The 25,360-nt window shown below is 41.0% G+C and overlaps 2 protein-coding genes across 6 annotated transcripts in view; one reads left to right on the forward strand and one right to left on the reverse strand.

Moving 5' to 3' along the window:
* The first annotated feature begins 7,982 nt into the window (after positions 1-7,982).
* sec16a (SEC16 homolog A, endoplasmic reticulum export factor) lies at positions 7,983-23,726 on the forward strand. 4 transcript variants are annotated; one of them, XM_072454640.1, is made up of 32 exons: positions 7,983-8,091; positions 9,161-11,388; positions 11,887-12,372; positions 12,446-12,597; positions 12,932-13,011; positions 13,101-13,209; positions 13,282-13,480; positions 13,561-13,744; positions 13,816-13,958; positions 14,044-14,105; positions 15,032-15,170; positions 15,245-15,487; positions 15,575-15,672; positions 15,750-15,831; positions 15,911-16,028; positions 16,110-16,221; positions 16,292-16,397; positions 16,805-16,945; positions 17,023-17,136; positions 17,907-18,108; positions 18,178-18,551; positions 18,668-18,715; positions 20,920-21,081; positions 21,146-21,226; positions 21,299-21,355; positions 21,442-21,562; positions 21,647-21,787; positions 21,888-21,970; positions 22,057-22,128; positions 22,404-22,463; positions 22,877-22,945; positions 23,009-23,726. In XM_072454640.1, exons 2-32 carry the CDS (start codon positions 9,220-9,222, stop codon positions 23,081-23,083), a joined length of 6,282 nt encoding a protein of 2,093 aa, XP_072310741.1. In that variant the 5' UTR covers positions 7,983-8,091; positions 9,161-9,219; the 3' UTR covers positions 23,084-23,726. The 4 variants fall into 4 exon arrangements, with proteins under 4 accessions (XP_072310741.1, XP_072310738.1, XP_072310740.1 ...); XM_072454637.1 differs by having other exon boundaries at positions 9,161-12,372; XM_072454638.1 differs by lacking the exon at positions 7,983-8,091 and adding an exon at positions 8,115-8,130 and having other exon boundaries at positions 9,161-12,372.
* Positions 23,727-24,280: 554 nt separating this feature from the next.
* The window catches only part of LOC140367887 (uncharacterized), a 59,962-nt gene continuing 58,882 nt past the window's right edge, over positions 24,281-25,360 (reverse strand). For both annotated transcript variants that reach the window (XM_072454654.1, XM_072454655.1), the window contains 3 exons: positions 25,203-25,302; positions 25,001-25,116; positions 24,281-24,575 (listed from right to left, as the gene is read on the reverse strand). In XM_072454654.1, coding sequence (XP_072310755.1) covers positions 24,457-24,575; positions 25,001-25,116; positions 25,203-25,302 — 335 coding nt within the window. In that variant the 3' untranslated portion in view covers positions 24,281-24,456. The remainder of the gene's footprint in view (positions 24,576-25,000; positions 25,117-25,202; positions 25,303-25,360) is intronic.

A 25,360-nucleotide genomic window follows, 5' to 3' on the forward strand; every position in this document is an offset into this window, starting at 1 on the left:
TGGTACCACTACTGCTTCTACTACTACTACTACTACTACCAATACTTCGACTGCTGATACTGATACTACTGCTACTACTAAAACTACTACTACCTCTACTACTACCACTTTTTCTACATGCTACCAACTACTATACAAGTGGCGCAAAATGATCCACCTCTTTAGGTCACTTTAGGTGCTGGTTACAGTACCTAATCTGCCTTTTTTCAGCAACATTATTTCAAATACGCTTCAATTTGAAGATATTAAGTCACCTGTATGTAGCGCTATGTGTAAGTTTGCACACTTTTTCTCAAGAATAAGAATCAGAATCAGAAAAGGTTTATTGCCATTGCCAATGAACAACAACATAAGAACTTGCTTTGGTGATTTGGTGCAACATAAAACAATAAACAACGATAAAACAACCTATATAAGTCCAAACGGCTGAGGGGAAGAAACTGTTCTTATGACGGGAGGTTCTGGTCCGGACCGTAGCCTCCTGCCTGAGGGGAGTGGCCTCCTGCCTGAGGGGAGTGGCCTCCTGCCTGAGGGGAGTGGCTCAAATAGTCCATGTCCAGGGTGAGAAGGGTCCTCTGTGATCCGACCTGCTCGTCCCAGAGTCCTGGAGACTTACAGGTTCTGCAGAGATGGAAGTCTGCAGCCGATCAACTTCCCAGCAGAGCGTACAATGCGCTGTAGTCTCAGTTTGTCCCTGGCTGTGGCTCCAGTGTACCACACTTTGAGGGAGGAGGTGAGGAGGGACTCAATGATGGCCGTGTAGAACTGCACCATCATCTGCGCTGGCAGCTTGGCTTTCCTCAGATGCCACAGGAAGTACAGCCTCTGCTGGGCCTTCTTGATGAGGGAGCTGATGGTGGGCTCCTACTTGAGGCGGAGGGAGTCCACAGTGGTGATGGGGGAGTCTGTGATTGCTGAGGGCTGTGACTTTCTTGAAGTCCATGATCATCACTGATAATAGTAAAATAGAAAAAAATATGAATTTTCTCAAATAAATGAGTACTCAAATGAACTTAAAATAGTATTTGCAGTGTTCAAAAAACAAATACACACAATGAAAATAAACTGCTCATTATAATGCTCATCTCTCAACATCTGATCTTAATCTTTACTTTAAAAAAGTTATGATTGTCTTAATATACAAAGTGCAAACTGTCAGGGACCATAATAAAGTATGATATTTGGGAAATACTTTGAATGGGCAAACCACATAATGTAGGCCTAGACATTTCCCTCTTTTTTTCCTTCCTTGAGGCAATGAAACTGTCATTGAGGATCTGCGCAGTTTCAACACCCCAGGGCAAAGATTATTTTATTATGTAGCCCACGCATATGCTGGTCTGACTGCATGTTGGTGCGGCTGCCAAATGGAGCTGTGCCAAAAGGGGCTCGGTCTCTAGAGGTGGGTCATGTGTGGGAAACTCAGACAAAACTGAGAATGTGTGTAATATTAATTTATTGCGCAATACATGAGCAAATAAGACCTGTGGAAGAGTTGGTTGTTGCACCTAAGCCAGGGAATCTGCCGTGACATGTTCTGTGTTGTTTGCATGAGCTTCTTGATGGGCTGTGAGAAATGCTGGATCCTTGTGGCACACGCTCAACCAAAACTCAGATGTTAACACGTGCCCTCCCAGATTCAACAGTGGAAGGGATATTTCCAGAGATAAAAGCATATAGCTTTTATCTCTGGAAATCTTATTTGTTCATGTGTTTGCATGACTCTGTCCAATTTTCTGTGCTTATTTGTTTTATGGCAAAAAATATAACCATGAGAAAATGGTCTATCAGGAATTCCCAAGGTCAGAGGGGAATATCCAAAGCTAGAAAAACAAATTCTATCAAAGCCAACATGGTAATGCATAACACAAGAGATTGACACCGAGTGAGAGCAAACATGGCAAGTATGACTAGTGATTGTGAAGATTTCTAGAAGTTTCTCATTGCCTTTTCTGGCTCCTGTTTCCAGCAGGAACTGAGAGTTCAGAGGTGGTGATAAAACTGTAGCTGCTTGAACATGTGAGAATAGACAACCCATGTTTGGTCCACAAAGGATTTGAAGAAATGGACCTTACAAATTCTAACTTTGATTTGTGATTGTAATTTATATTTTTACATTTTGTCCTTAGTTTTAACTGATACAAAATACAAAAGTAGAAATATTTATTTAATTCATTCTGTCTAAATCGGTTGTCAGTTAGAAAATAACAATTGAGCTTTGGCTAAAAAGCAAATAAAGGTTTTCCCACCTTTGTTTTGTGCTAATCTGAGGGCCTGACAGAGCACAATAGAGCCTCTGCCATGTTTAGTGAAAGATAAATGCATGAGGTTATCAGGAGCAACTTGACACTAGTTCAGTGTGAAAGCCTATGTTTGTTTTGTGGGACCAAAAGAACAGAGGTCCTCAGGTGTCTCAATTATCACCTTTCTCTTGACACTCTCCAATCACTTTGAGATGGCCTTCCCATATGTGAGCGAGTCGTGCTAATATCAAACAAGCCCAGGCATCCATTAATGAGGATCAAGGGCATTGCAGCAAGGCCATTACTTGACTCTCAAGAAAAGAAAGTGGCCCTTATTGATTACAGTATTTGATTTCAAATGTTCTTTTTGTTGGCTAAAATTTGTGTTTATATAATCCTGCAAGAATGCAAACAAAGTATTTTTTAGCAGATACATGAGAATATGGTCTCTACAAGTAGCATTTGTTCATGTATCCCCAAAATACTGCTTAGCAGATAAAATATTGTACTCTAACCAATTAATTCCCTTTACAAAATGCAAAGCTGAGAACGAAACTGTCACACTGTTGTGTTGTTTTTTTCACTTGTGTACAGCATGGAGTGAGAGAAGTGCAGGAAATTGGCCCCAATTCACAACGTTGTGATGAAATGACAGTTGGTATTTATAGTATACACAGTGCTTCCCCGGCTGTTAACTTAAACTGTGCCTACAAAAAACAGTCGCTGTGAAGAGTGATATATTTTTCTTTAAATGGGTTGCAGATACGTAAACTGGCAAAGAGACAACAATCACAGCAATCACACAAGAAAAAAATGAGCCAACGTGCTTAATTCCTAATTAGAAACAAAAGTATATTCTACATCACTAAACAGACGTTCAAGGCCCCAGACGACTGGTCAAACTGGTGGTCTCTGCAAGGCTTCACGTTGAAGATGCCCATCTTGTGCCCAACAAAACACTCACCAACTTTTCCTGAGCCAGAAGGAGAGCTTTTCCATTTCACTTTTGGCAAGAACATTTATGTGTGAACTAACAAGTGTACACACTACAGGTGAAAATTAGCCTGAATGGCTAACTCTGGCACATTTACATGTTGGACTAACACATGCTGATTGCTGTGCACTGTTTCACATTAGATTAAATAAACATAATCCATGGGGACTTTAAGGCTCCTATGACATACAGCATTGTTATTACATCAACAACATGATAAACAGCTCAGACATGGTTGAGATAGGTTGAGGTTGGGTTAAAGATAGGTTAGGCAAGTAGTAACTATGGTTAGGTGTTAGAGGTTAGGGTTACAGTATTACTATTGGGACTTTACTGCATTAACTCATGTGTTGTATCATGATTATTGTGCACATTACAGATGTGATAAGGTCTATTGTGCTGTACTGTATTTATAAACTTGAACAGAATGAGGGACTGTGAGAGTGAATTTTTATATGGGAGATATTTGTTCAACCTGATCATTTACTGATCAGATAAAGTGCCTGAACTGTGGTTGAAGGGTGTTTAAAAGGTGAGGAATGTAAACACCAAGCAACCTGAGAGAAGGTCAGTGCAGAGTAGATACCCTGATCTCCTGTTATTCAACTGCATGCACACACTGTGCCTACTAAACAGTCCATTGTTTTACAAAACTTATATCTTCAGAATTCCTTTGAAACTTGAACTATTGTCTGATACTGCTTGAATTGATGTAAAGAAATCCGCAATAAATATTCAACAAGACTTTATTAGCCCCCTGACTGAAGTGAAGATCAATGCAAGCTTGTGGCAGACCTCGCGGCATATATAATTGCAAAAGTTATGGGCACCGCATGACTGTGTGGTTAAAAGACAACCTCAGGAATATTCCTGTGGCCTTGAGAGTGGGCTTTGTGTGTGGGCGGGTATTTATCACATTGGGGGGACTAAAATCTTCATGGGAGCCCCCTTTAAGTTCTTGATTATTAGATCATCTAAATTTCAGATATGAGTTAAAATAGGTTAAGATTCAGATTTTAGTTAAGATTAGCCAAGAACTAAGGTTAAGGTGAGGATGAATGTTAGTCAATGTAATGTCCCCAATAATCATGTGTGAGTGTGTGTGAGTGTGTGAGTGTGTGTGAGTGTGTGAGTGTGTGAGTGTGTGTGAGTGTGTGTGTGTGTGTGTGTGTGTGTGAGTGTGTGTGAGTGTGTGTATGAATGTGTGAGTGTGTGTGTATGAGTATATGAGTATATGAGTGTGTGAGTATGAGTGTGAGTGTGTGTGTGTGTGTGTGTGTGTGTGTGTGTGTGAGTGTGTATGAGTGTATGAATGTGTGTGTGTGTGTGTATGTGTGTGTGTGTAAGAGTGAGAAGTGAGAAGTGAATGGCCTCAATCTAAATTCGTGCTCATTCACCACATGTCATAGTTTTAATAGTAATCACTGCAGGTCAAAGTGAATGCTATAATGTCCCACATTAACCCCAGGAGTGACAGAAGTGACCTCAGCTGTCGGGGTATTACTTTTTACTTTCCTTCTAAATGGATGGGGCTTGGACAACTGTCATACTGACCTTGTCCACAGCACTCTCCCTAAACCCACAGATGGGCCACTATATAGGGTGGAGTTGCAGAAGATTACCTAAAATGTACAAGATGGCAATCTCCTTGACTTTGACCCTTTAACGCAAGGTAAATGTCAAAATATAAATATGTTTCATTATTTTATTTTATTAAAGCAGAGTATTATTTAATGTAAACTATACAATTCTTGAAACAAAGTTTGTATCTTCTAAAAGCAACTATCATATTTGACATGACCCTGAAAGCAGGGTGGGCTTTACAGTTGTCAGGCAAATCAGATTAGACAAGTGACATGGGAAATGCTGGACAGAAGCCTTTAATTCTGGCAATGACAGACACTCAAACTGGCACCCAAGAATGAATATAGTCTTTATACTCAAGCTGCAGACAGACAACAAATAAGCAGAACAAAGTTTATATGACTTACTTTCTGTGGACTAGACACCAATGATGGCTTTTCAATTTTTTTCCACATTAATAATGTGGGTATTTGATAGACAGAGCTTGGTAGATCTGACCAAGGCCAGGGGAAGGGTATGAGACCAGAGGGGAAGATCCTTTGGGGGATGCTATAGGGTGTGTGAAGCAGTGGCCTGCGTGCTGTCAGGCAGCCGCCTGGGGGAAGGCACATGGTGCGAACAGCTGCCATGGTGAAATGTTAACCCCTCTAAATGCTCTGTCCAGTAAACAACGCTGGCTTGAACACATGCCAAGGGGGCGCACGGGTGAGAAGGGTGAATTGGACAACCCAGCTGACGCCATGGAGAAAGAAGGACTGACCTCAGTGAAATGGTTTAATAAGTCTACATGTCTCCACATCACAGACTAAGCAAAATCCTCCTCGGACAATCCCAGGGGCGTAGAAAGTGCATGAGCCACCTAAAATGCAGAGCAAACTCTTGACTCTAGTCCCAATTTGTCCGTAAGTCAGTTTAGCTCAGTGCATTTTACTTTAAATTGATGAATGAACTGCACTTTGTACAGCCTGTTGCTACTATAGGAGCTACTGAGTGTTCCCATGGTCTGGAGTCCCATGGGAGTGGCAGCAACAGATGTGACGGCTACACTCCCCCGGCCTGTTGGACACCCTCAGACCCTCCCTCTGGAGATGGATTGTAAAACAATCCATCTTTAAAAAACACCTCTCTCTCCCCAAAGCTGTTAATCAAGAGGAAACTGAATCATATTTTCATTACATGATACTCTTGTGGTATTGGACGAAATATGATTCGGCCTAAAAGCAACTATCTCTGTGCTCTCCAGGTGGACTCTTTTCAATATGTAAAAAAAAAATCACAATATAGACCAGACATAGAAATATGATTTGATGATGATATAATATGATGATATTATTATGTCACCATAGTGTTACCACAGCAGTTAAAGGTGACAATCACACTTGGCTAATGAAGTTTCTTTTCTGTTTCTTTTCCCACTTTTCATGAATGTGTGTGTGGCCTGCTGGCCTGTGTGGACTGTCAGATATTTGTTCTGTCATATTTATCATTAGGGATCCTTGTTGGTCCATGTCCTTTGTTGGACAGGATAGATTCTTCTAAGCGTGAAATGAGGAAATTGGGATGTGGAAACACAATAAACAAATTGCAGTTGGGAATCGATTCTGGCACATTTGCTCTACTGCAGCTAGACCACCTCACTCTCATGCAACACTATCTTGGCACATTTAAATTAAAGGCCCACGGTGTAAAATTTCAACAAAAACGGTTTTCATTACTATTTCATTACTACAAGTGTTTTTATTGGACTAAAAATCTTGAAAAACATGCATCTTGCTGAGGCTTGTCTCTAGTCTCCATACACAGATCTGACTTTTAATTAATGTCCATATAGATTTTCTCACTTTGCCTCAAACATTCCACAAAATTACATACAAATTTACCTCCATGGACAATGTTTTTTAACTTTCATGCAGCTGCTTCTATACCTCTGCTGAATAGAGTGCTACCAAAGCGTTTTATTTATAATATAACATTTTAAAACAATTAGATACGGATTTTCTGAAGGCTAAAGGAAGTTAAGAAGTAAAAAAACTTGCAGTGCTTCTGTCCATATACCTTTTCAGTTTACTTCGGGTGCGTACCCCGGTACCTATGTTACCCCTTTTCTATGAACGGGGAACTACGCTGATATTAGCATAGGCTACTAGTTCAGGTTCCACATCCCCAATAATTGTGCATAAATGTATGGTTTTACAGCATAAAATATAGCAACATATAACCTGACCCCGTTTACTTCGAAGCATGCTTTGCTGACAACTAGTCTGTTTTTAGCATTTTAATTGATCCACTACATTTGCACTACCTATTTTAACATGAATCAGCATTACTAAAGTTTCAGAAAGTAGGTTTTACAATTTTTTTGTAAAATATGTGAAACCTTGAGAAAAAAAACGGTTGGTCTCGTTATTAATGTTCCTGATAATACTATCGCACCATCTAGTGGATCTCTATGATACAGCGCTACCTCTGAACCACTTGTCCTTTATTACTGAACATTTATTCATCCTTTCAAATCTTTGTATTTCTGTCTGTTTTATTGTATTATTATTACTATTAGTTTATTATTATTATTATCTATTTTTAGATGTCAAAAAATGTCAAATATGCCAACCAGAAGCAGAATGCACAAGCAAAAGCTCAAGTTTGCAGGAGTTTGTGAGGATAACCAGTCCATTATAAGGATAATCTAACCATTATAATTATCATTGTTATTATTATTATTTTGGAACCAGTCCTTTTCATGGGGTTCACACAAATGATTTCCTCCGGATTTGAAGATTTTGTGAGGACCTTTCCTTGTTCAAAATATATATCATTTTGATTTGAATTGTGGTATTCGTTAAATTGTGTTGCTTTTAATGGCGGTTTGGCAGCCAACTGAAAAGATGCATCTACCGCCTCCTACTCATGCTCCTACTGTGATGAGGGAACACCGTTATCATCATCTTCTTCTTTGGTGTTTTATGGCAGTTGGTATCCCAGTGTTACAACAGTAGGTTGCAGTAGACTGTAGGTAGGCTGTAGACTTTATTCTTCCCTTCAATCTTCTTAAACTTTGAGGCCCGAGGCCGCGGCCCCCGGTGAGTCCCACTTTATTCTAGACCCAACCACATACATCCATGCCACCGCCACCGTTATTTGCATAACATGTCTCCTTTAATTGACGTATTTCCCCGCCCCGTGCTGACGCAGCATGTTTGGCCTGTGACGCTGCTTGTACACGTCGCTGAAGATGGTTCCTGTATGTCAGGATCATTGCCCTGGACATTTGTAAGCGTTTTTTGTACATCTAGACATTTCATTCAGTTGGTAAGAATAGACATATAATACAAATACCAATCGCACTGCACGAGAGTATTGTAATATGTCGAACAGATTGCCACAATGCTATCTTTCGCAACTTAGCCAGGGATGCCATAGTGTTGCTACATTGAGCTAACGCTACAATGCTAATGCTAGGTAAATATCATGCCGACAAAAGTTAAAGCTGCCACGACTTTCCTGCGACCTTTGGCACGCACCTGCCAGCTGCCAATTTCAAAGTGACAATGTGTTTTTTGTTTATATTGTTACATGAATGTGAGATACTTTTGTATGGCTCGGTGGCTTAGTTTCGTATCGCGTAATGCATCAGTTGTCATGTTCCCTTACACTAATGTTGCTAATCCAATATCCCAAGTTCGACCTTTGAAATGTCTATTCTGAGTCTACACATTTCAAACCAGTTAAACGTCTTGGTTTGTCCTATAATTTGACCCACTGAGTAATGTAACGATGTGTCCAACGATGGGTCAGTTTGATTCGTACCAGCATTGATATTGTTAACAGCCACGGAAGAGCTGTGCGAATTCGTTAACGTGATTGGCTTGATGAGTCAAAGGTTGTGTATCTGAGGGTTAAAGGTGCCGATTTGTTCGCTTTGATATCTTGGCTTTCGATTACTGGGCTTCTGACTGACGTTTGTTTATAACGAATGGGGCATTTAAAGAGGGTATAATCCCAGAGGTGTTGTTGTTATTTTTTACAGTACCATTCTCTTGATTAATTTTTTGAGCGCATATGATAAATCATGCTGCTATAAATATGAACTAGACAAAGTGCACCAAGCTGCAGCATATATAAAGATACTGTTAAGAATTCACTCAAAGATGCTTCACACAACAATTTTTGAAAACTGTTAATTTGTGTATTTTATAATACTATCCAGTATCCACGTTTAACTTGCCACGTTTAACAGTTCATGTAAATGCAAACACTGATTAAAACTCAAATAAAGGTGTGGCAGTGGCCAGTAGTGTACATTATTTTTGGCTAACTACACTATCCATTTTCTTTACAGGTGAGCCTGACTTTGGTTTCATCACATTGTGGCCCCCAGGCCTGTTTACTTCTGCAGCAATGGAACCTCTTCCTCCTCGGAGCGGTCCACCTGGAGCATCCAGTGGGCCTCCTTCTAGTGGTCAAAATATGTTTCGCAGAACCCGACCTCACAAGCATACGACAGCTGTCCCTCCTGCTGCCCAGCCTATGACTGACCCGTTTGCCTTTGTCAGAGCACCTACTCCTATGGCAACTGGTGGTCTTCCCACAATTCCCAACAGCAATCCTCCTCTAATGCAACCCGCTTCTTGCAATTTCTATCCTCAGAGTGGGTCTGGACAACCTCCACAACCACAATTGCTACAGGAGGTCCCTTCTGTCACTTCGCGTTCGACAACACCCTCCTTGCCCGGAGTAACATTATTTAACCCTTCAAATTCAGGACCTCCAGGGGTTTTTCCTGCAACAGTCCCGCCTGCATTCACCCCTACTTATACAGAGCAAAGTTATTTTAATTCAAGAGAACCAACCCCATCCATGGTTACTGAGCCACTACATGAGGCGCCGGTGCCTGCATCTAATCAGACGTACCAAGCACCTGCTCCTCCTCTGACTTTGTCTTTTCAGCCAGTGCCTCCTGTTACAGCCTCATCTCAGTGGGCACCTGATGATGGAAGTCGTCCTCCATCCGTTCAAAACTATTTTCAGCCAACTAGTGACCCTCCAGCACAACCAATGCACGTGCAGCCATATTCCCAGATGTTTCATCCACACACACAATCGGTTCAGCATAACACCCATACTCCTCCCTCTCTATCAACGCCTCCCTCTGTTCAACCTCCTCTGCAACATCTAGGAAGGCCTCAGTACATTGAATCAAACACCCCCCAGCAGCCTAACACGCAGCCCCCAATGCAGAACTACTTTAGTCAGAGCACCAACACATCTCCTTTGGATTCAGGTTACCACCAAATGGGGTCTGTCCTCTGTGAAGCTCAGCCTCCTGTTGATTCTGTGTCTATCAGTACTTCCAGTGCTGGCCCAATGCCTGTTTCGGCCCATATCCCACATTTACAGACACAGGAGTCCAGTACACTGTCAATGTTCTTCAAAGACGATGTTGAAAATGAGGAAACTCTAACAGGAGAGGCAAATAAGGCCGTGAATGGTATTGCAGAGTCTTTTCCACATCAAAGCAACCACCCAGCTTGCCCTCAGCTGTACAGTGGTCACGCAGATGTCTATGATTTCCATGGGACGCCTTTACAGCCACCTCCACAGATGCCTTATATGAATGATGACTCTATAGCACAAGGAAATGACCAGAAACCTACCGAATCCCATTATGACCATGTGGAGAACCTGGAGTGTGTTCCAAATCAAGAAGTGTTGCCTACTGAAAGGCACACCAGCCCTGTCTTGACTGCAGCTTATGTATTAGACCAATTTGAAACTGGACCCAATCTTGAAACTCCAGATTCTGCCCCGAGACCAATGAGATCTGCAAGTGTTTCATCTAACTACAGCAATCTGAGTCATGGAAGTGGCACTAGTAGTCGCCGCCACCCGGGAGTAGTGGGCACCTTTATTCAGCAGGAAAGCCCTCGGCTCACCGATGATGTCAGTCAATCGGCAACCGGGGGTTATTTTGAGCAGATAGATTCAGCTTCAACTTGTGATGCGATTCCACAGAATGCCACAGAAAATAACTGGCCTCCCACCCCTAGCCCTCCCAAACCAGTTGGTATTTTTCAGGCTAGTGCTAACAGCTCGTTTGAGCCAGTGCGTTCACATAGTGTAGGTGTTCGTCCTTTTGAAGTTGATAGGGCTAATATGGTTGCCGAGGGTGGGGCAGATTCAACACCTGGCAATTTGGAACAGCCACCAGACAATATGGAAAACATTTACTGCCTAGGGTCTCCCCTGCTTTCAGAATCATCAGGAAGTCTCCCTCATGCAACACATCCAGTGGTTCACTCTCTCTCTCGACCTTCATCCCGGGCCCTTGGAGTCAGTCAACCTTGTGAAAGTCCTGCTACCACTCTTTGGGCACAGAATGATCCCAGTAGTTTGGGTACAAACATTGTGCTTGCTCCTGCAGCGCCAACAGTCCTTGCTCCTTTAAGAGAGCCTAGCGGTGATGTAATTCAACCCCCTGAAGATAGCCCCTTGGATCTCCATGGATCACCACAAAGTATCCGGTCAGCTTCAAATCAACTCTTAGAAAACTTGGAGAATCCACCAAAGGTGAGTGAGACAGAACCTAATGACACTCAAGTAAACCTCGGCTATGCTTCCCTTCTCGTATCTGAATCGCTTCACCAACCTATTTTGATTGCCCCTCCGGTGTCTAATTACACTGTAATTCCCCCAAGTATTCAGACACAAGCAGGGAGTCGTCCACCTTCAAACTCTTCAAATCAAAATCCACTGTTTGCTTCATCTTTTAACCAGAGCCCTCTCAATTTGACAAGAGAGAAAATAGAACCTGCTTCTCCAGAAATGACTGCTCAGCCTCTGCCTGCACGTCCTCCGCTTTCAAGGGGACAGTCAATAGTCGGAGAGAGTCAGGCTTCTGTGTGTGTTAATCCACTGGCTTCTCGTGTGGTTCCTGTCTCTAATCATGCCCCAACCAATTATGAACTGCTTGATTTTTCTATGCATCAATCACAGACAAACCAGACTTCGGGGCATTCATCCTTGTTACAAGATCCTCAGCAGTGTAGTAACGGGTTTTACCTACAGGTCACCAAAGATGCCCAGCAGAGTATAAAAGCAGAGAGCAATGCATCTGTCCCGACAAGTATCTCGTCATCTTCCAGACCACTAGCGCCCAATAACCCAGAGCTGTGCACTCGGCAGCCGAGGCACGACCAGAGACATACCAGTGCCCCTCCTGTCACTGAGGCACAGCCCTTGGCGTCAACACAGGGGCCTGCATCAGCTCCTTCTGCTGCTTACTCTCCCGGACCACACGAGTCTGTTCCACAGAGGCCAGTTCCAACAGGAGGTTCTCAACCCCCACCTGGGCCGCCACGACCGCCTTCTACCGCAGGTAGTCAGCAGGGCTACGGACCACCTCCTGCTGTTCCTCCTCCAGGGGTCCCAGGGCCAGGATACAGAGGGTATTATGCTGGTAACTATGGAGAATACGCGGCAGACGGCAGAAATTACCCAGCTGGACAATACCCACCACCATCATCCGGGGATCCTAGGTCACAGTACTATCCTGTACGTGTGCTTCAGTTGTGGTTTAATGTAATAGATTTTTTATTGTTTAATTAATTATATATTAATGTTTCAGGAAGATCCATACCGCAACAGGACAGATCCTTGGTATGGGCGGTACGATGTCACTCAGCCTGCGTATAGTGATCAGAACTACCAGTACAGAGAACCTCAACCAGAAAGACCCAGCTCCAGGACCAGTCAGTACTCTGATCGGCCTTCATCTAGGTTGGTGGATTGGCCTAGATACCCTTTAATGAATTATATGATTGAACTGAAAGTAAATGATAACCATGAATTAGAGATGTCACAATATCAAATCACGTACAGATTATTGTGAGGAGAAACGTCACTTTTTACATTCAGATTAACTTTGTAGAGTATATGTTGAACTTAATTTTGCTTCAAAAATGGTCACTATTATTATTTTTTAGTCCATACAATTATATTGTGACCTGAATAAATACATTTATTAAAATAATTTTAACATCTCTACCATGACTGCTGGCTATTATTACTCAACTATTCTTTGAATCTCTCTTGCTCTGACATATTTTTAAAGACAAGGCTATCCTGAAGAATACAGAGCCAACCGTAATGCTTATAGTGATTACTATCCAGAATACTCAAACCAGTACCCAGGTATGAATTACATTTTTATTAATTGCAATATTCTTGATTTCCCCCCCCCCAAAAAAAAAATATATTTTTGCATACATTTCTGTTTGAAGGATATAATTATGGAGCTTTTGATCCGCGATATAGTGGATATTATTGGTCTGGTAATGAGGGCTACAGAAACCGAGAAGGGTATTACAACCAACAAATGTATCCTCCTAGGTAAGCAGAACACAGTAGCTCTTGGATGCATACGTTTGGTGTCTATACATTTAAAATATATTATGTTTACAGAAAAAATGGCTATGATGACCAGTGGCGATACTATCCTGGCTATGATCCCAGCTTTGACGAGGACTGCCGATGGCGTGGAGATGCATATAATGATGACTTTGACCGACGCAGTGTCCATAGTGAACAATCTGCACACAGTGTGCACAGTGAACACAGCCATCACAGCAGAAGGAGTAGCTTCAGTTCACGTTCGCAACAGGTTTTGGTTCAAGAATGAATCCCTTATAAACATTTCTTTGTCTAATCCTCAGCTCACTGGCATTTTGTTCCTTTTATCAGAGTCAGGTGTATAGAAGCCAAACAGACCTAGTATCTGCGGCCTTTGACCAGACATCATCTACTTTGGCTGTTGATTATTCCTATGGGCAGTATCCAAACCAGACCAACGCTTCACAGAATTACAGCCAATATCCATATACCTCTGATTATACCTCTGAAGGGACGTGGACAGCCCCTGAGCAACGTATGTAAAAATTACTTTTTAGGTTATTCTCAAAATGTATATGCCTAACTTATTTGAACCTTTCTTAATAGCCCCTCCTCGTCCAGCTACGCCAGAAAAGTTCACCATGCCTCACCGCTGTGCTCGTTTTGGACCTGGTGGACACATGGTGCAAGTGCTTCCCAATCTCCCTTCAGCTGGCCAGCCTGCACTTGTGGATATTCATAACTTGGAGGTAATTTCGCCTCTTGTTGTATCAACATGTGCATGTTGGCAGCATATTGTTATTATTTTATTAATTAAAATACATGAATATTTAGACAATGCTGCAGGATACATCGGCTCAAGCTGAGCTCAGATCTTTCCCAGGACCTCTTGTTAAGTAAGTGTAATCTGTCTTGACTAATGCATCACAAAGACTTGATTTTAACTCGAGCCTAAGGACTTTGGTTTTACAGACTAATTATATTTATATTATATTTCTATGAGTTAAGAAATTAAGACGCATGATTAGAAGTTTATTGTTCACACAACTTTTATTGACAACATTCATTATGTGAGTACAGACAGCTCCAGAAAGAACTGATGTGAAAAGGGTAAGACTCCAATTAATCCACACCAATATCCAATCGCAGACTTGTAATTGCTATAATACTATTCAGATGAGCTACGCAGCAGTACTGTTCTCAGTGAGGCACAAAACTTGAGGCATACTGGGGCTGAGGCTTTATATGGGAACCCTTCACTGAAAAACTCCTTTGTGCTGCTCGTGGTCGAGTGGATAGCACATGCTAGTCACAGCGTTGTTTGAATCCGGCGCTTGACAATTTTCTGCATGTCATCTCATCTACATTTCATTGTCCTGACACATATAAAGTAAATCCTTAAAAAAAAGAACTTTCAGTGAAACCCTGCAACCAGCTGGCGGGTGTACCCTGCCTAAGGCCCAAAGTTACTGGGACAGGCTTTGCCTACAGTCATCCCCCAGGCCGTGCAGACGGGCATCCCATGTTTAAAAGTTTTTGTATTTTTTTTTTCTGGGAGAGGGCCGAACCCCTTGGGAGAGAACCCCAAGGTTCTCTCCCAAGGGGGGAGCCAGAGTACTCGGCAACACAGGGCAGGCGCAGTGGTGTGGTACTTGCTAGTGAAATATTATTGGAAGATAAGGCAACACTTGCATGGATGACTTGTGACCAGACGACTTGGACTTAATTGTGACTTGCACATACAGTAGGTGACTTACTCCTACCTCTGGGCATGGTGTACTGAAAATGTCTTTGAACATTTGTTTTTTGTAAAAATTTTCAGGGAGGACACGCATAAAGTGGATGTGATAAAGTTCTCCCAGAACAAGGCGCTAGAGTGCTTACGTGATAACAACCTTTTAGACAGAGACTCTGCTCGCCTGCTGTGGGACTTTATTGTGCTGCTTTGCAGACAGAATGGGGTAAGAAATATGAGCTAATCAAATATGACAGGTCGATGATTAAAATATTAATAATTTTATGTAATTTGTTTCAGACTGTTGTGGGCACAGATATAGCAGATTTATTGTTGAAAGAGCACCGTTCTGTGTGGCTTCCTGGAAAGAGTCCAAATGAAGCCAATTTAATTGATTTCAATAATGAGCCTCTATCACAAGCTGAGGAGGGGCCGGGATCAGGGGCACTGTCCCTACTATCAGACACTTTCATGACAGTCCCAGAAAATATGGGAAAAGAAACTGAGCGATTTAGGGAGCTCCTACTGTTTGGTCGTAAAAAGGTATAAACAAAAAACACACACCTACTCCGGTATACCAAATTCTGCTGCTAAAATAATTATAATTTGATTTGTATTTATTTATTGTAGGATGCCCTAGAAGCTGCTATGAAAAGTGGTCTTTGGGGCCATGCTTTACTTTTGGCCAGTAAAATGGACAGTAGGACACATGCGCGTGTGATGACTCGGTAAAATATAAGTATTTTTATCTTTTATTTTCTCACAGGATAATAGTTATTAACAATATGTATATTTTATTCATTAGATTTGCCAATAGTTTGCCCATTAATGACCCCCTTCAGACTGTGTATCAGCTCATGTCCGGCAGGATGCCTGCATCAGCAACAGTAAATATGCTATGCACAATGTGCTTTACAATGTTCCTGGAGCGTGTTGTAATGATTATTAATAATTATTTTTTTGTAGTGTTGTGGAGAGGAAAAATGGGGCGACTGGCGCCCTCATCTGGCTATGATTTTATCTAACCTTACTCATACACTGGACCTTGACACTCGCACTATTGCCACAATGGGTGACACTCTTGGTAGGACTGAAACACTTCAACATGTATTGTTTATCTTATCTTGTTTATCTGTACATTCTTACACATGTTGTCTTGTAACAGCATCGAAAGGACTTACAGATGCTGCTCATTTTTGCTATTTAATGGCACAAGTTGGCCTTGGAGTTTACACAAAGAAGAGCACCAAGATGGTTCTTATTGGCTCCAACCACAGGTCAGAAATTAAGCACATGCAACGTTGCTAAGAATTTGAAATTAATACTGACAATAATTGTTTTTTACAGCTTTTCATTTTACCTGTTTGCTTCCAATGATGCGATTCAGAGGACTGAGGCCTATGAGTATGCCCAGTCTCTGGGCTCACATTCCTGTTCACTACCTAATTTCCAGGTGCACTTTGATTATTATTATTTTTTACTTGATAAATGTATGGTTTTATATTATGATTGTTATTGCTGGTAATAATGATAAGGAATGAATGAATGGAACTTCATGCATTAGGGGATGGGGAACCAATGGAGGTCTCTGTGGACAGGGGTCTATCAAGGAGTATGGAAGGTGAACCATAGAGCAGGCTATTGCAGTAGTCAAGGCAGGAGAAGGCGAAGGTGGGAATGAGGGTTTCAGCAGACTGAGGAGAGGGACGGGCGGAGGCGTGCGATGTTTTGAGGGTGATAGAAGTCGGTGTTTAATGTGGCGTTCATACAAGAGGGTCTGGTCAAAGACAATGCCAAGGTTGTTTCTGTGTTTGTCCAGAACCTTTGAGTAAAATATGATTCTTTGGTGATTTATTCTAGGTGTACAAATTCATCTATGCATGTCGCTTGGCTGAAGCTGGCCTGAGTGCACAGGCTTTCCACTACTGTGAAGTTATCTCGAAGACTGTCCTCATGCAACCTTCCTACTACTCTCTTATATTCATCAACCAGCTCATTCAGGTATTGCACTGCTACTAACTGCTATCACTTGATCAAACAAAAAACATTAATATTTTTATGTTTATATTCTTTTACAGATGTCCGAAAAACTACGATTTTTTGATCCTCAGTTGAAAGAGAAGCCAGAACAGGAGCTATTCAGAGAGCCAGAGTGGCTAATCCATCTTCGGCAACTGGATGGACAGATGAGGGTAACAAACCAAAGACCAAATTTAATTTTCAATGATTAAATGTGAAAGTAAGTTTGCTAACTTTAGAAGTCAATAGCGGTCTGTTCAGAAGGTTTTACAGGAGAAAGTATGATCAAACGGTACAATTTATCATCATCACACAACCAACAAGACTACAAAAATCTCACTACTCAGTCACAGCTTCCCTCAAATCGTTAACGGGGACTCCCTAAATGTTGCCGGGTGGGACTAGCCTTCCATGTTCAAAAGCCTTAATTTTAACCAAATTAACAGTTCCCTACCCTCTTCCTAATCTCAACCTTACCCTAATTGTGAAATAATATATTGTCAAAAATGTACATAAAAGGAGTATATTTTTTTTCCCTGCATCAAAATGACCCAGGCACCTGTCACCAGTTGAGCATTTATCACTCTGAACTCTGGTTTGCTCAGGTGAGGCACTTGTTCCATTTCCCCAAGCAAACACAGCCTGGACATGGGCAAGTAACCAGCCCTGCTTAAAGTCCAACATTTCCTTCATTCTGGGAAAACCAACACACAATCCTGTGAAGCATCAAGAGTATCTGTGGCTTTTGGACACTTACAACATAGATAGTTAATATGCATTTTAGAAAGTAATATCTATTGAACATTTTATATTGAATGCAAACCTTTATTATTTGCACAAGTTGAGTCCAATGTGTAATATTCACTTTCCCAAATGGTTTTCAGCCTTTATTAATGTGTTAGACCAACATGGGCACATATTTATTATTTTTTTCTTTTTTTAGACTGGAATGATAACCTACAATGCAGACAGATCTACACCAGCACAGTACGACTACAGCAGCCCAAGCTCTGACTTAGATGAGCCCAGTCTTCCTGAACCTTACAACATGCCAGGGGAGTTTGACCAGACAACACCAGACAACCCTCTAATGAGCTCACTGTTGCCTGGGCCTGCCGCTCAGGGAGTTCAGCTCATGCCTCCAGGTCAGTATGAACCCCCATTTGCCTGATTTACAAACATGAAAATGAACCAAGTTATCTGCTTTCTTCTAGCTCCAACGTCCATTCTACAAGACAGTATGGCCCCGCCCCAGCTCTTGCCACCGAGTGATGTGCCCCAATTTTATCCTGTACCTCCGACGGGACCCCCAGGGCCGATGCCATACCCCAGCTATCCGCCGCACGACCCTGGATATGCCCCTCCACCATTTCAGCCTCAGCCGGAGCAGGTTGACATGTATCCAGGCGGCCCTCCTCATGTTAGCTCTGTGCCCACTCACATCAGCCCCGCAATGCCACCACCATCGGCACAAATGAATCCTCCAAACGCACAGATGCCTCCCTCTCCTGCACATTTCCCACCTGTCGAGCATCGGCAGGGGCCACCAACTCCTCAGATGGACTTTTATGACCAAATGGCAAACATGGTCTGTATATTTGAACCATCATATATTTTAAAATCACATAAAAAAAAAAAAAAAGTTTGGTGTTAAATGTTTGTTAGACTGTATAGATGAAATGTATTTTATGTCTTGTACCTCAGGGTCCTGGAAGAAGATCCAGAACTACTTCTCAATCTTCAATGTACATGGTAAGTTGATTATTTTGATCAAACTGTCAATCCTCCCTTCTCACTCATCCCCATTGCAGCTATCCTGTCTAATAAAGCCTACGGGCCAAAAAATCCTTTAAAAATACAATTATAATAATAAAAAAATAAACTGTCAATCTATTTATTTACTCATTGTTTTGCACAGACTAACGTAAAAAAATAAATAATTTTAAACTATGGCACACCGATATATCAGCCCAGTGATGGTATCGGACAATATTCATGTCATTAAGTAAGTAAGTAGTGTTTTGTAGCATGACTTTAAAAAGTCACTCATTACGATACCTCGTTACTGCCCCGGAAAACGCGTTGCATTACTGCGCTATTGTGTTATAAAAGTAGTATGCGTTAGAGTACTCTTACGTTGCCAGTAATTAGCATTCACAAAAGACCCAGAAATGACGACGTTACAGACTTTTAAAAGCTCTAGAAACGTTTCCGACTAAACTTATCATCAAATATATGACGGATGTGACACAATTAAAGGCGTAATGGATGATTTTTTTGGCCCAAATCTGAGTCTTATTTCCTCGTGGCGTGGACTGGATTAGTCCTGCCACGTATCAATCATAGAACGCACCTACTGCTCACCTGCAGCCTCGTTCTGGAGAGCAGCACGTTTGCGCGCGTCTAAGCGCATGGATCTATCATAATATAGTTCCCTCAGTGTACAGGGCAAAATTAAGACAGAGAAAGACTGTTCAAGCTGACTCAGAAGAGACGGAAATCTACGGGAGACGAGTGATGCGATGCGATCCGTCGCGCTAATAAACGCATGTGTAGAAGTGAGGCTGTTGTGCGTGTACGCACGAGTTCGCATGCGCACTTCGGCTTGAGTTCTCAAATCGGTAAAGTAAACGATCAGTTTACACTTGTTCACTCCAGATAACTTTAGTGTGAGGTTTAAAAAAGAAAAGAGTTCTGAGTGTGTGATCAGATACATTCTGAGGAGGAGAGACTGTTGTTACAGGAGTAGGGGGAGCAACACGAGGATAATACATAGACTTTAGTCTGATAAATAATTTGAATTAATTCACAGAATTGAAATGTGTGAAGGCTGTTTTTACTCTAATAAAGAATAATGATATTATAGCCTATATTGAAATATAGTGCAAAGTATGCCATACCAAATTTTTCTTTTCTTTTTTTGTAGCAAAAAGTGTTTTATGTGTTCTAACTGGTTCTGGATATTTTTAATTTAGATTTGATTTTTTTAGAATAAAAACTAGTTTATAGCTAGTATATTTCTTTGATTAAAAACGAAACAAGTTAACCAAGTGTTTGAAATAACCATAACAACATGCCTGTTGCCATGCCACAAGCCTAATATCGGCCTAACATCGGCCAACGCTTTTCCCATAGTTTCGGTATCGGTCCAAAATGTCCGTATCAGAGCACCACTATTTAAAACAATAATTATAATTATAATTAATTAATAATATATATATACAGGGTTCAGAGTAAGGATTTTTACTTGTATAGCGGTGCTGCTACACAATCCGCAATTTTTTTCAAATTTGTATAGCAATTTGATAATTGCATAGCAAAACACAAAAGTGACTAACAATCAATATTTTCCATTGATGTAACAAGATTATTTATTTCAAATGTATTTGTAAATTCTATTTTTAAAAAAACTCTTAACAAATGAACTTTTGAACACTTAATTTTTTTAATTTTTTTTCTAAATAAAATAGAAAACATGCAAATAAAAATATTTGTTGAACAAATTAATTAACACCAAGTCAGATGGTCTTATTTACAACTGTCTTCCATATCTTCATCAGATGACTATTTGCATGAGTCTCATTTACATATTGTCTTTACACTCACTCTACATGTTACTACATGAGATCAGCGAGACGCGGCGCTCGTAAAGCGTCTCCTCGCGCGCTCCCGGTGGCTCCTCCAGCTCAGCAGTTTTCGTACGCGCGATCTGTGACAGCAGCGGGACCCGTCAAGTGTGTCATGCTGTTATTGACGATCGATTGACGAGTGATCAGTGCTTTTTAGGCGCTTTGGTTATACAATTGAACACACATTTTTGTATCGCAAAAGCTGCGATACAAAAGCATTTTTTTCTGACGAACGCATCGCATTTGAGAGAAATTGCGTCACATTTTGCGATGCGATACCGCTTATTCTGAACCCTGATATATATATATATATAATTTTTTTTTCAGCCGCCCGGGAGGAGATCACGCACTACCTCAGAATCATCTACTCATTCGGGGGGAAGAGAAAGGAGTAACTCTGTTCTTAAGCAGGCTTCTCCTCCACCGCCTTCCATTCCTGAACAGCCTAGAAAAGAAGAAAAGAAAGCAAAAAAAGTCTCTCCCAAAAATGTATGTTTGCATTGATAGTTTTCTGGTTGTTCATACTATTCTTGCTAAGAGCTCTCTTTTATAGAATGGTGGGCGTGGCTGGCTGGACTGGCTCTATAGGAAGGGGAAAAATGAAGCTCATCTTCCGGATGACAAACACAAATCTGTAAGTTGCCGCTTGCATAACTGACCACTTTAGTCCCCATTTGATTATTAATGCAATCATTTTTATTGTCAGATTGTGTGGGATGAGAAGAAGCAAAAATGGGTTGATATAAACGAGCCCGAAGAAGAGGTATATTTTATGAATCTGCATAATGTAATTCAGTTCAGTTGAATGTATTTACCTTACCAAAATATATTTTTATATATTGTGCCCAGGCAAAACCCCCTCCGCCTCCTCCTTCTGGCTTTCCAAGTATGTGCTCAATGCCTGGTCCTCCCGCATCTATTTCTCCTCCCGGTGGTGGTCCTCCTGTCAACATGTTCTCCCGGAAAGCAGGTTTGAGTCATATATTGTCATTTCTTTAACAGGTCCCCCTAACAGCTTTGTGTACTGAAATGTTTTTGTTTGTTTTTTCTTCAGGCACAAAGACCAGATATGTAGACGTCCTAAATCCCAGCAGAACTTCCAACAAATCTGGTGGATCAGCTCCGGCTCCTGCAAATATCTTTGCTCCCCTTGCTCCAATGACAATGCCCACTAATCTATTTGTGCCTAGTTCAGGTCTGTGTGCTTTTTCTGAACAAAAATTCTGAACCTGTTTTAGCTATAAACACTGTTTTCCTTTTGTTGAAATAAAGTGAATTTATTTGATCTCTTGTAGCTCCTGGTGATCAGCAACCTTTAGAAGGCAGTGAAGGTGGCAATCATGAACACAATTCACCCAGTGCCAGTGCTATTCCCCAGGTTTTTTGCCTTTTGATTTATTATTCTGTATTGTATATTGTAGTTGCATGTAGTACTAAGACATGCTTTGTTCCCATATTGTTTAGATGTACAACCCTACGCTGGTACCACCTGCTCCAGAGATGCCGTCTGTGCCTGATGGCTCCACATCTGGAGAGGTAAGACCCTACAATTCCACTCTACCACGCTCGTTTCATCCTGCCATTAATGAAATTACTTGCAGCTTTTCATTTTATGTGCCTTGTTGTGAATATAGTGTTAAAATAAGCAATATCATTTGGGATTGCATGCTTTAGCTTTTAATTCAACACTTTTTTAATCACTTTCTAACTGAAGTTTGGGTTGAGGTGGCTGGTTGAAGGAGCAATGCAAATGCATGAGAGATTGTTAATATCGGTTTGTGTGCTGTTTGTTTCTTTCTTCGTCTCTTTAGCTGTCACGTTCTAGCTCAATGAGTTCTTTATCGCGTGAAGTGAGTCAGCATTTAAACCAGGTACTTTATGCTGTGTCATGGATATGCCATGTTTATTATCCCCAACAAACACATGGATAAAAGCATGTTTTGTCATTTCCACCTGCAAGTTTGCAGCTTATCCACTTTAGATCCTACCTGCCTCCTACCCTCGTCAGCATAACGTTATATATGTGCACAGTGTAGGCATTAAAGTGATTGGCATTAAAGTGATTTTTCCAATTCTTCAGATCAACTTTTTGCATTTCAGAAAAGCCGCCTTACTTGAATGACTAACACACAGCTTCATTAACTGCCTCATAATTCCTGCATGGTTGTTACTAAACATAGACAGCAGTGGTTATTATTGCTGCCTCAGTTTAACCTCTACCTTTTCACCTTTATTGCTTTCCATTTTAATCAGGGACAGCATTAACCATTGTTTTTCTGCTCAGGGTCAAACTCCTTCAGGACCTATACCCACTGGAGGTGTCCCTTTTTATAACCCTGCGCAGTTTGCACAAGTAAGTACTCACAAATCTCCAGATTGCTGTGGATAGCATTTATTGTGTTTTCTTTTTTTATAGCCAAGTGCACCATCTGGGGGTGGACAACGATCTGGGCGCTTGGGTGGTCAGCGCCAGTACCCAGTGATGAAGTAATTCTCCCAATGAGACCTTCAACTGTTGACAGTGACGTTTTGCCTGAAGTAACAAAGCACATGAACTTGGCTGCTTTCTCGCTAAAGAAAAATCATATTGTTTGTTTCTGCATTGAAGCATCATTGTAACATCTTGGTCTTTGTCAACTGGCATAGTGTTACCTTGAAGGGCTACACACCCAGAGACGGTTGTTCTGTCATAAACAAATGCTAATTTGTTAGTATCCTTATTGAGAGCAAGTAAATCCGCCCTCATGGCCGTGTGTATGTGCAGCAGTTTGAATGGTTGCTTAAATGTTCTTAAATTGACCTATAACTTTTTCAGTCGCTTTGTAAACTGATAACTGGAGAGAAGTCAGTCATAGAACCAGAATGACAAATTTCCTTTTCATCCTGAATAGTTAGGAATTATGATGGAACAGCTCAGACTGTTTGATGGTGAAAGATGACAGATTACGTGTGTCCCCGTCTGCCAGCCCGCCCAGATATTTATTTAAATGTTCAAGTTTTGTCGTGTGTGTGTGTGTGTGTGTGTGTGTGTGTGTGTGTGTGTGTGTGTGTGTGTGTGTGTGTGTGTGTGTGTGTGTGTGTGTGTGTGTGTGTGTGTGTGTGTGTGTGTGTGTGTGTGTGTGTGTGTGTGTGTGTGTGTGTGTGTGTGTGTGTGTGTGTGTGTGTGTGTGTGTGTGTGTGTGTGTGTGTGTGTGTGTGTGTGTGTGTGTGTGTGTGTGTGTGTGTGTGTGTGTGTGTGTGTGTGTGTGTGTGTGTGTGTGTGTGTGTGTGTGTGTGTGTGTGTGTGTGTGTGTGTGTGTGTGTGTGTGTGTGTGTGTGTGTGTGTGTGTGTGTGTGTGTGTGTGTGTGTGTGTGTGTGTGTGTGTGTGTGTGTGTGTGTGTGTGTGTGTGTGTGTGTGTGTGTGTGTGTGTGTGTGTGTGTGTGTGTGTGTGTGTGTGTGTGTGTGTGTGTGTGTGTGTGTGTGTGTGTGAGAGAGAGATTAGCTTTATCAAATCATATCCATGGCTGCATACTAGATTAGAAAGATGCACTATGGATTAAAATGTAAAAGTTAAGTTTAAATACTCCAAATTAGACAATTTTTGTTCAAATTTGTATTTTTAACCAATGTTTAAATCACTTGTGTACATATGATATAAAACAGACTAAATGAATGCAAATAAAATGTATTTTTAAGCTCTGTAGCACTTTCAATGAAACTGGAGTTGGTGTCATTTATTAACAGCAGTATTCGAATCTAGACTCGGAAGCTCACATTTGATAAAGTAATCCATATTTTCTTTTGAAAATGTAAAAATATACCACAAAAATATTAATGTTGAATTACTAAATGTCCTCATTACTAAGTTAAAGAGGCTTAGTTCTCACTTTTCAGTTGTATTAATTCCCAGTGCAAATAGTGCTTTTTGAACAGCAGCTTCCAGCATACTATGATCACATAACAACTGACGAAGGGGCGTGCGATCCATCTCCAGCAGCATGCCTGAAAACACGACAAATGACAAAAAAATTTAGATATATATATACATACATACATATGTTTGCATTTATTTAATGTGTGTTTTGTTTTTTAAAAGTCTGATGTCAGTAAAATTAATGAATATCTGCAATATACCGGGAAGATACAATACAATATATGTATTGATACGGAGACGCAATACTTTTAGACAACATTGCACAGTTATACACTTAATTTTTTATTATAATTTGTTTAATTAATCTTCATTATTCATAAGACAATTGTCTTCTGATATTTATGTTCCACTGAAGATGAAATTCCAATGCAGCTATTAAGTGAACTTTTAAGATTAGGATTCGTATTGTGTCATTAAACCTGGTATCATATTTTGTCGTGAGGCAATTCCCTGCCCAAAAAGAGGAATTACACACACGTCCAAATGCACTCACCTGTTATGTCATTTGCATGATCTTGATTAATCTGCTGTACTAGTGAAAAGAGACTCTCGCCCAAATCCTCGACGTCTTCAACATCCAAAGAGTCACTAAGCTCTGCTCCCATCTGTCTGAGAACAAGAAAAAAGCTGCAACATACTTTATTTTATGGTTACCGTTTAACCACATACATACTTACTTTTTTATACATACTTACTTTTTTAATGTCTCTAGAGCTTGGTTCATCTGCTCTTCAAGCAGGTTTGGGTCTGACAATAGGCTTTGTACCACATGTTTTTGCTGCTCCAAAAGCATCCCTTTATTATTGAAATTAAAGGTCAAATGAAACCAGGGGCAATTTTTTTGTTTAAAAAA

This window comes from Eucyclogobius newberryi, unplaced genomic scaffold (genome assembly GCF_026437365.1).
Source record: "Eucyclogobius newberryi isolate DKJ021-1_F unplaced genomic scaffold, fEucNew1.0.hap1 SCAF_2, whole genome shotgun sequence".
Classification (NCBI taxonomy): Eukaryota; Metazoa; Chordata; class Actinopteri; order Gobiiformes; family Gobiidae; genus Eucyclogobius; species Eucyclogobius newberryi.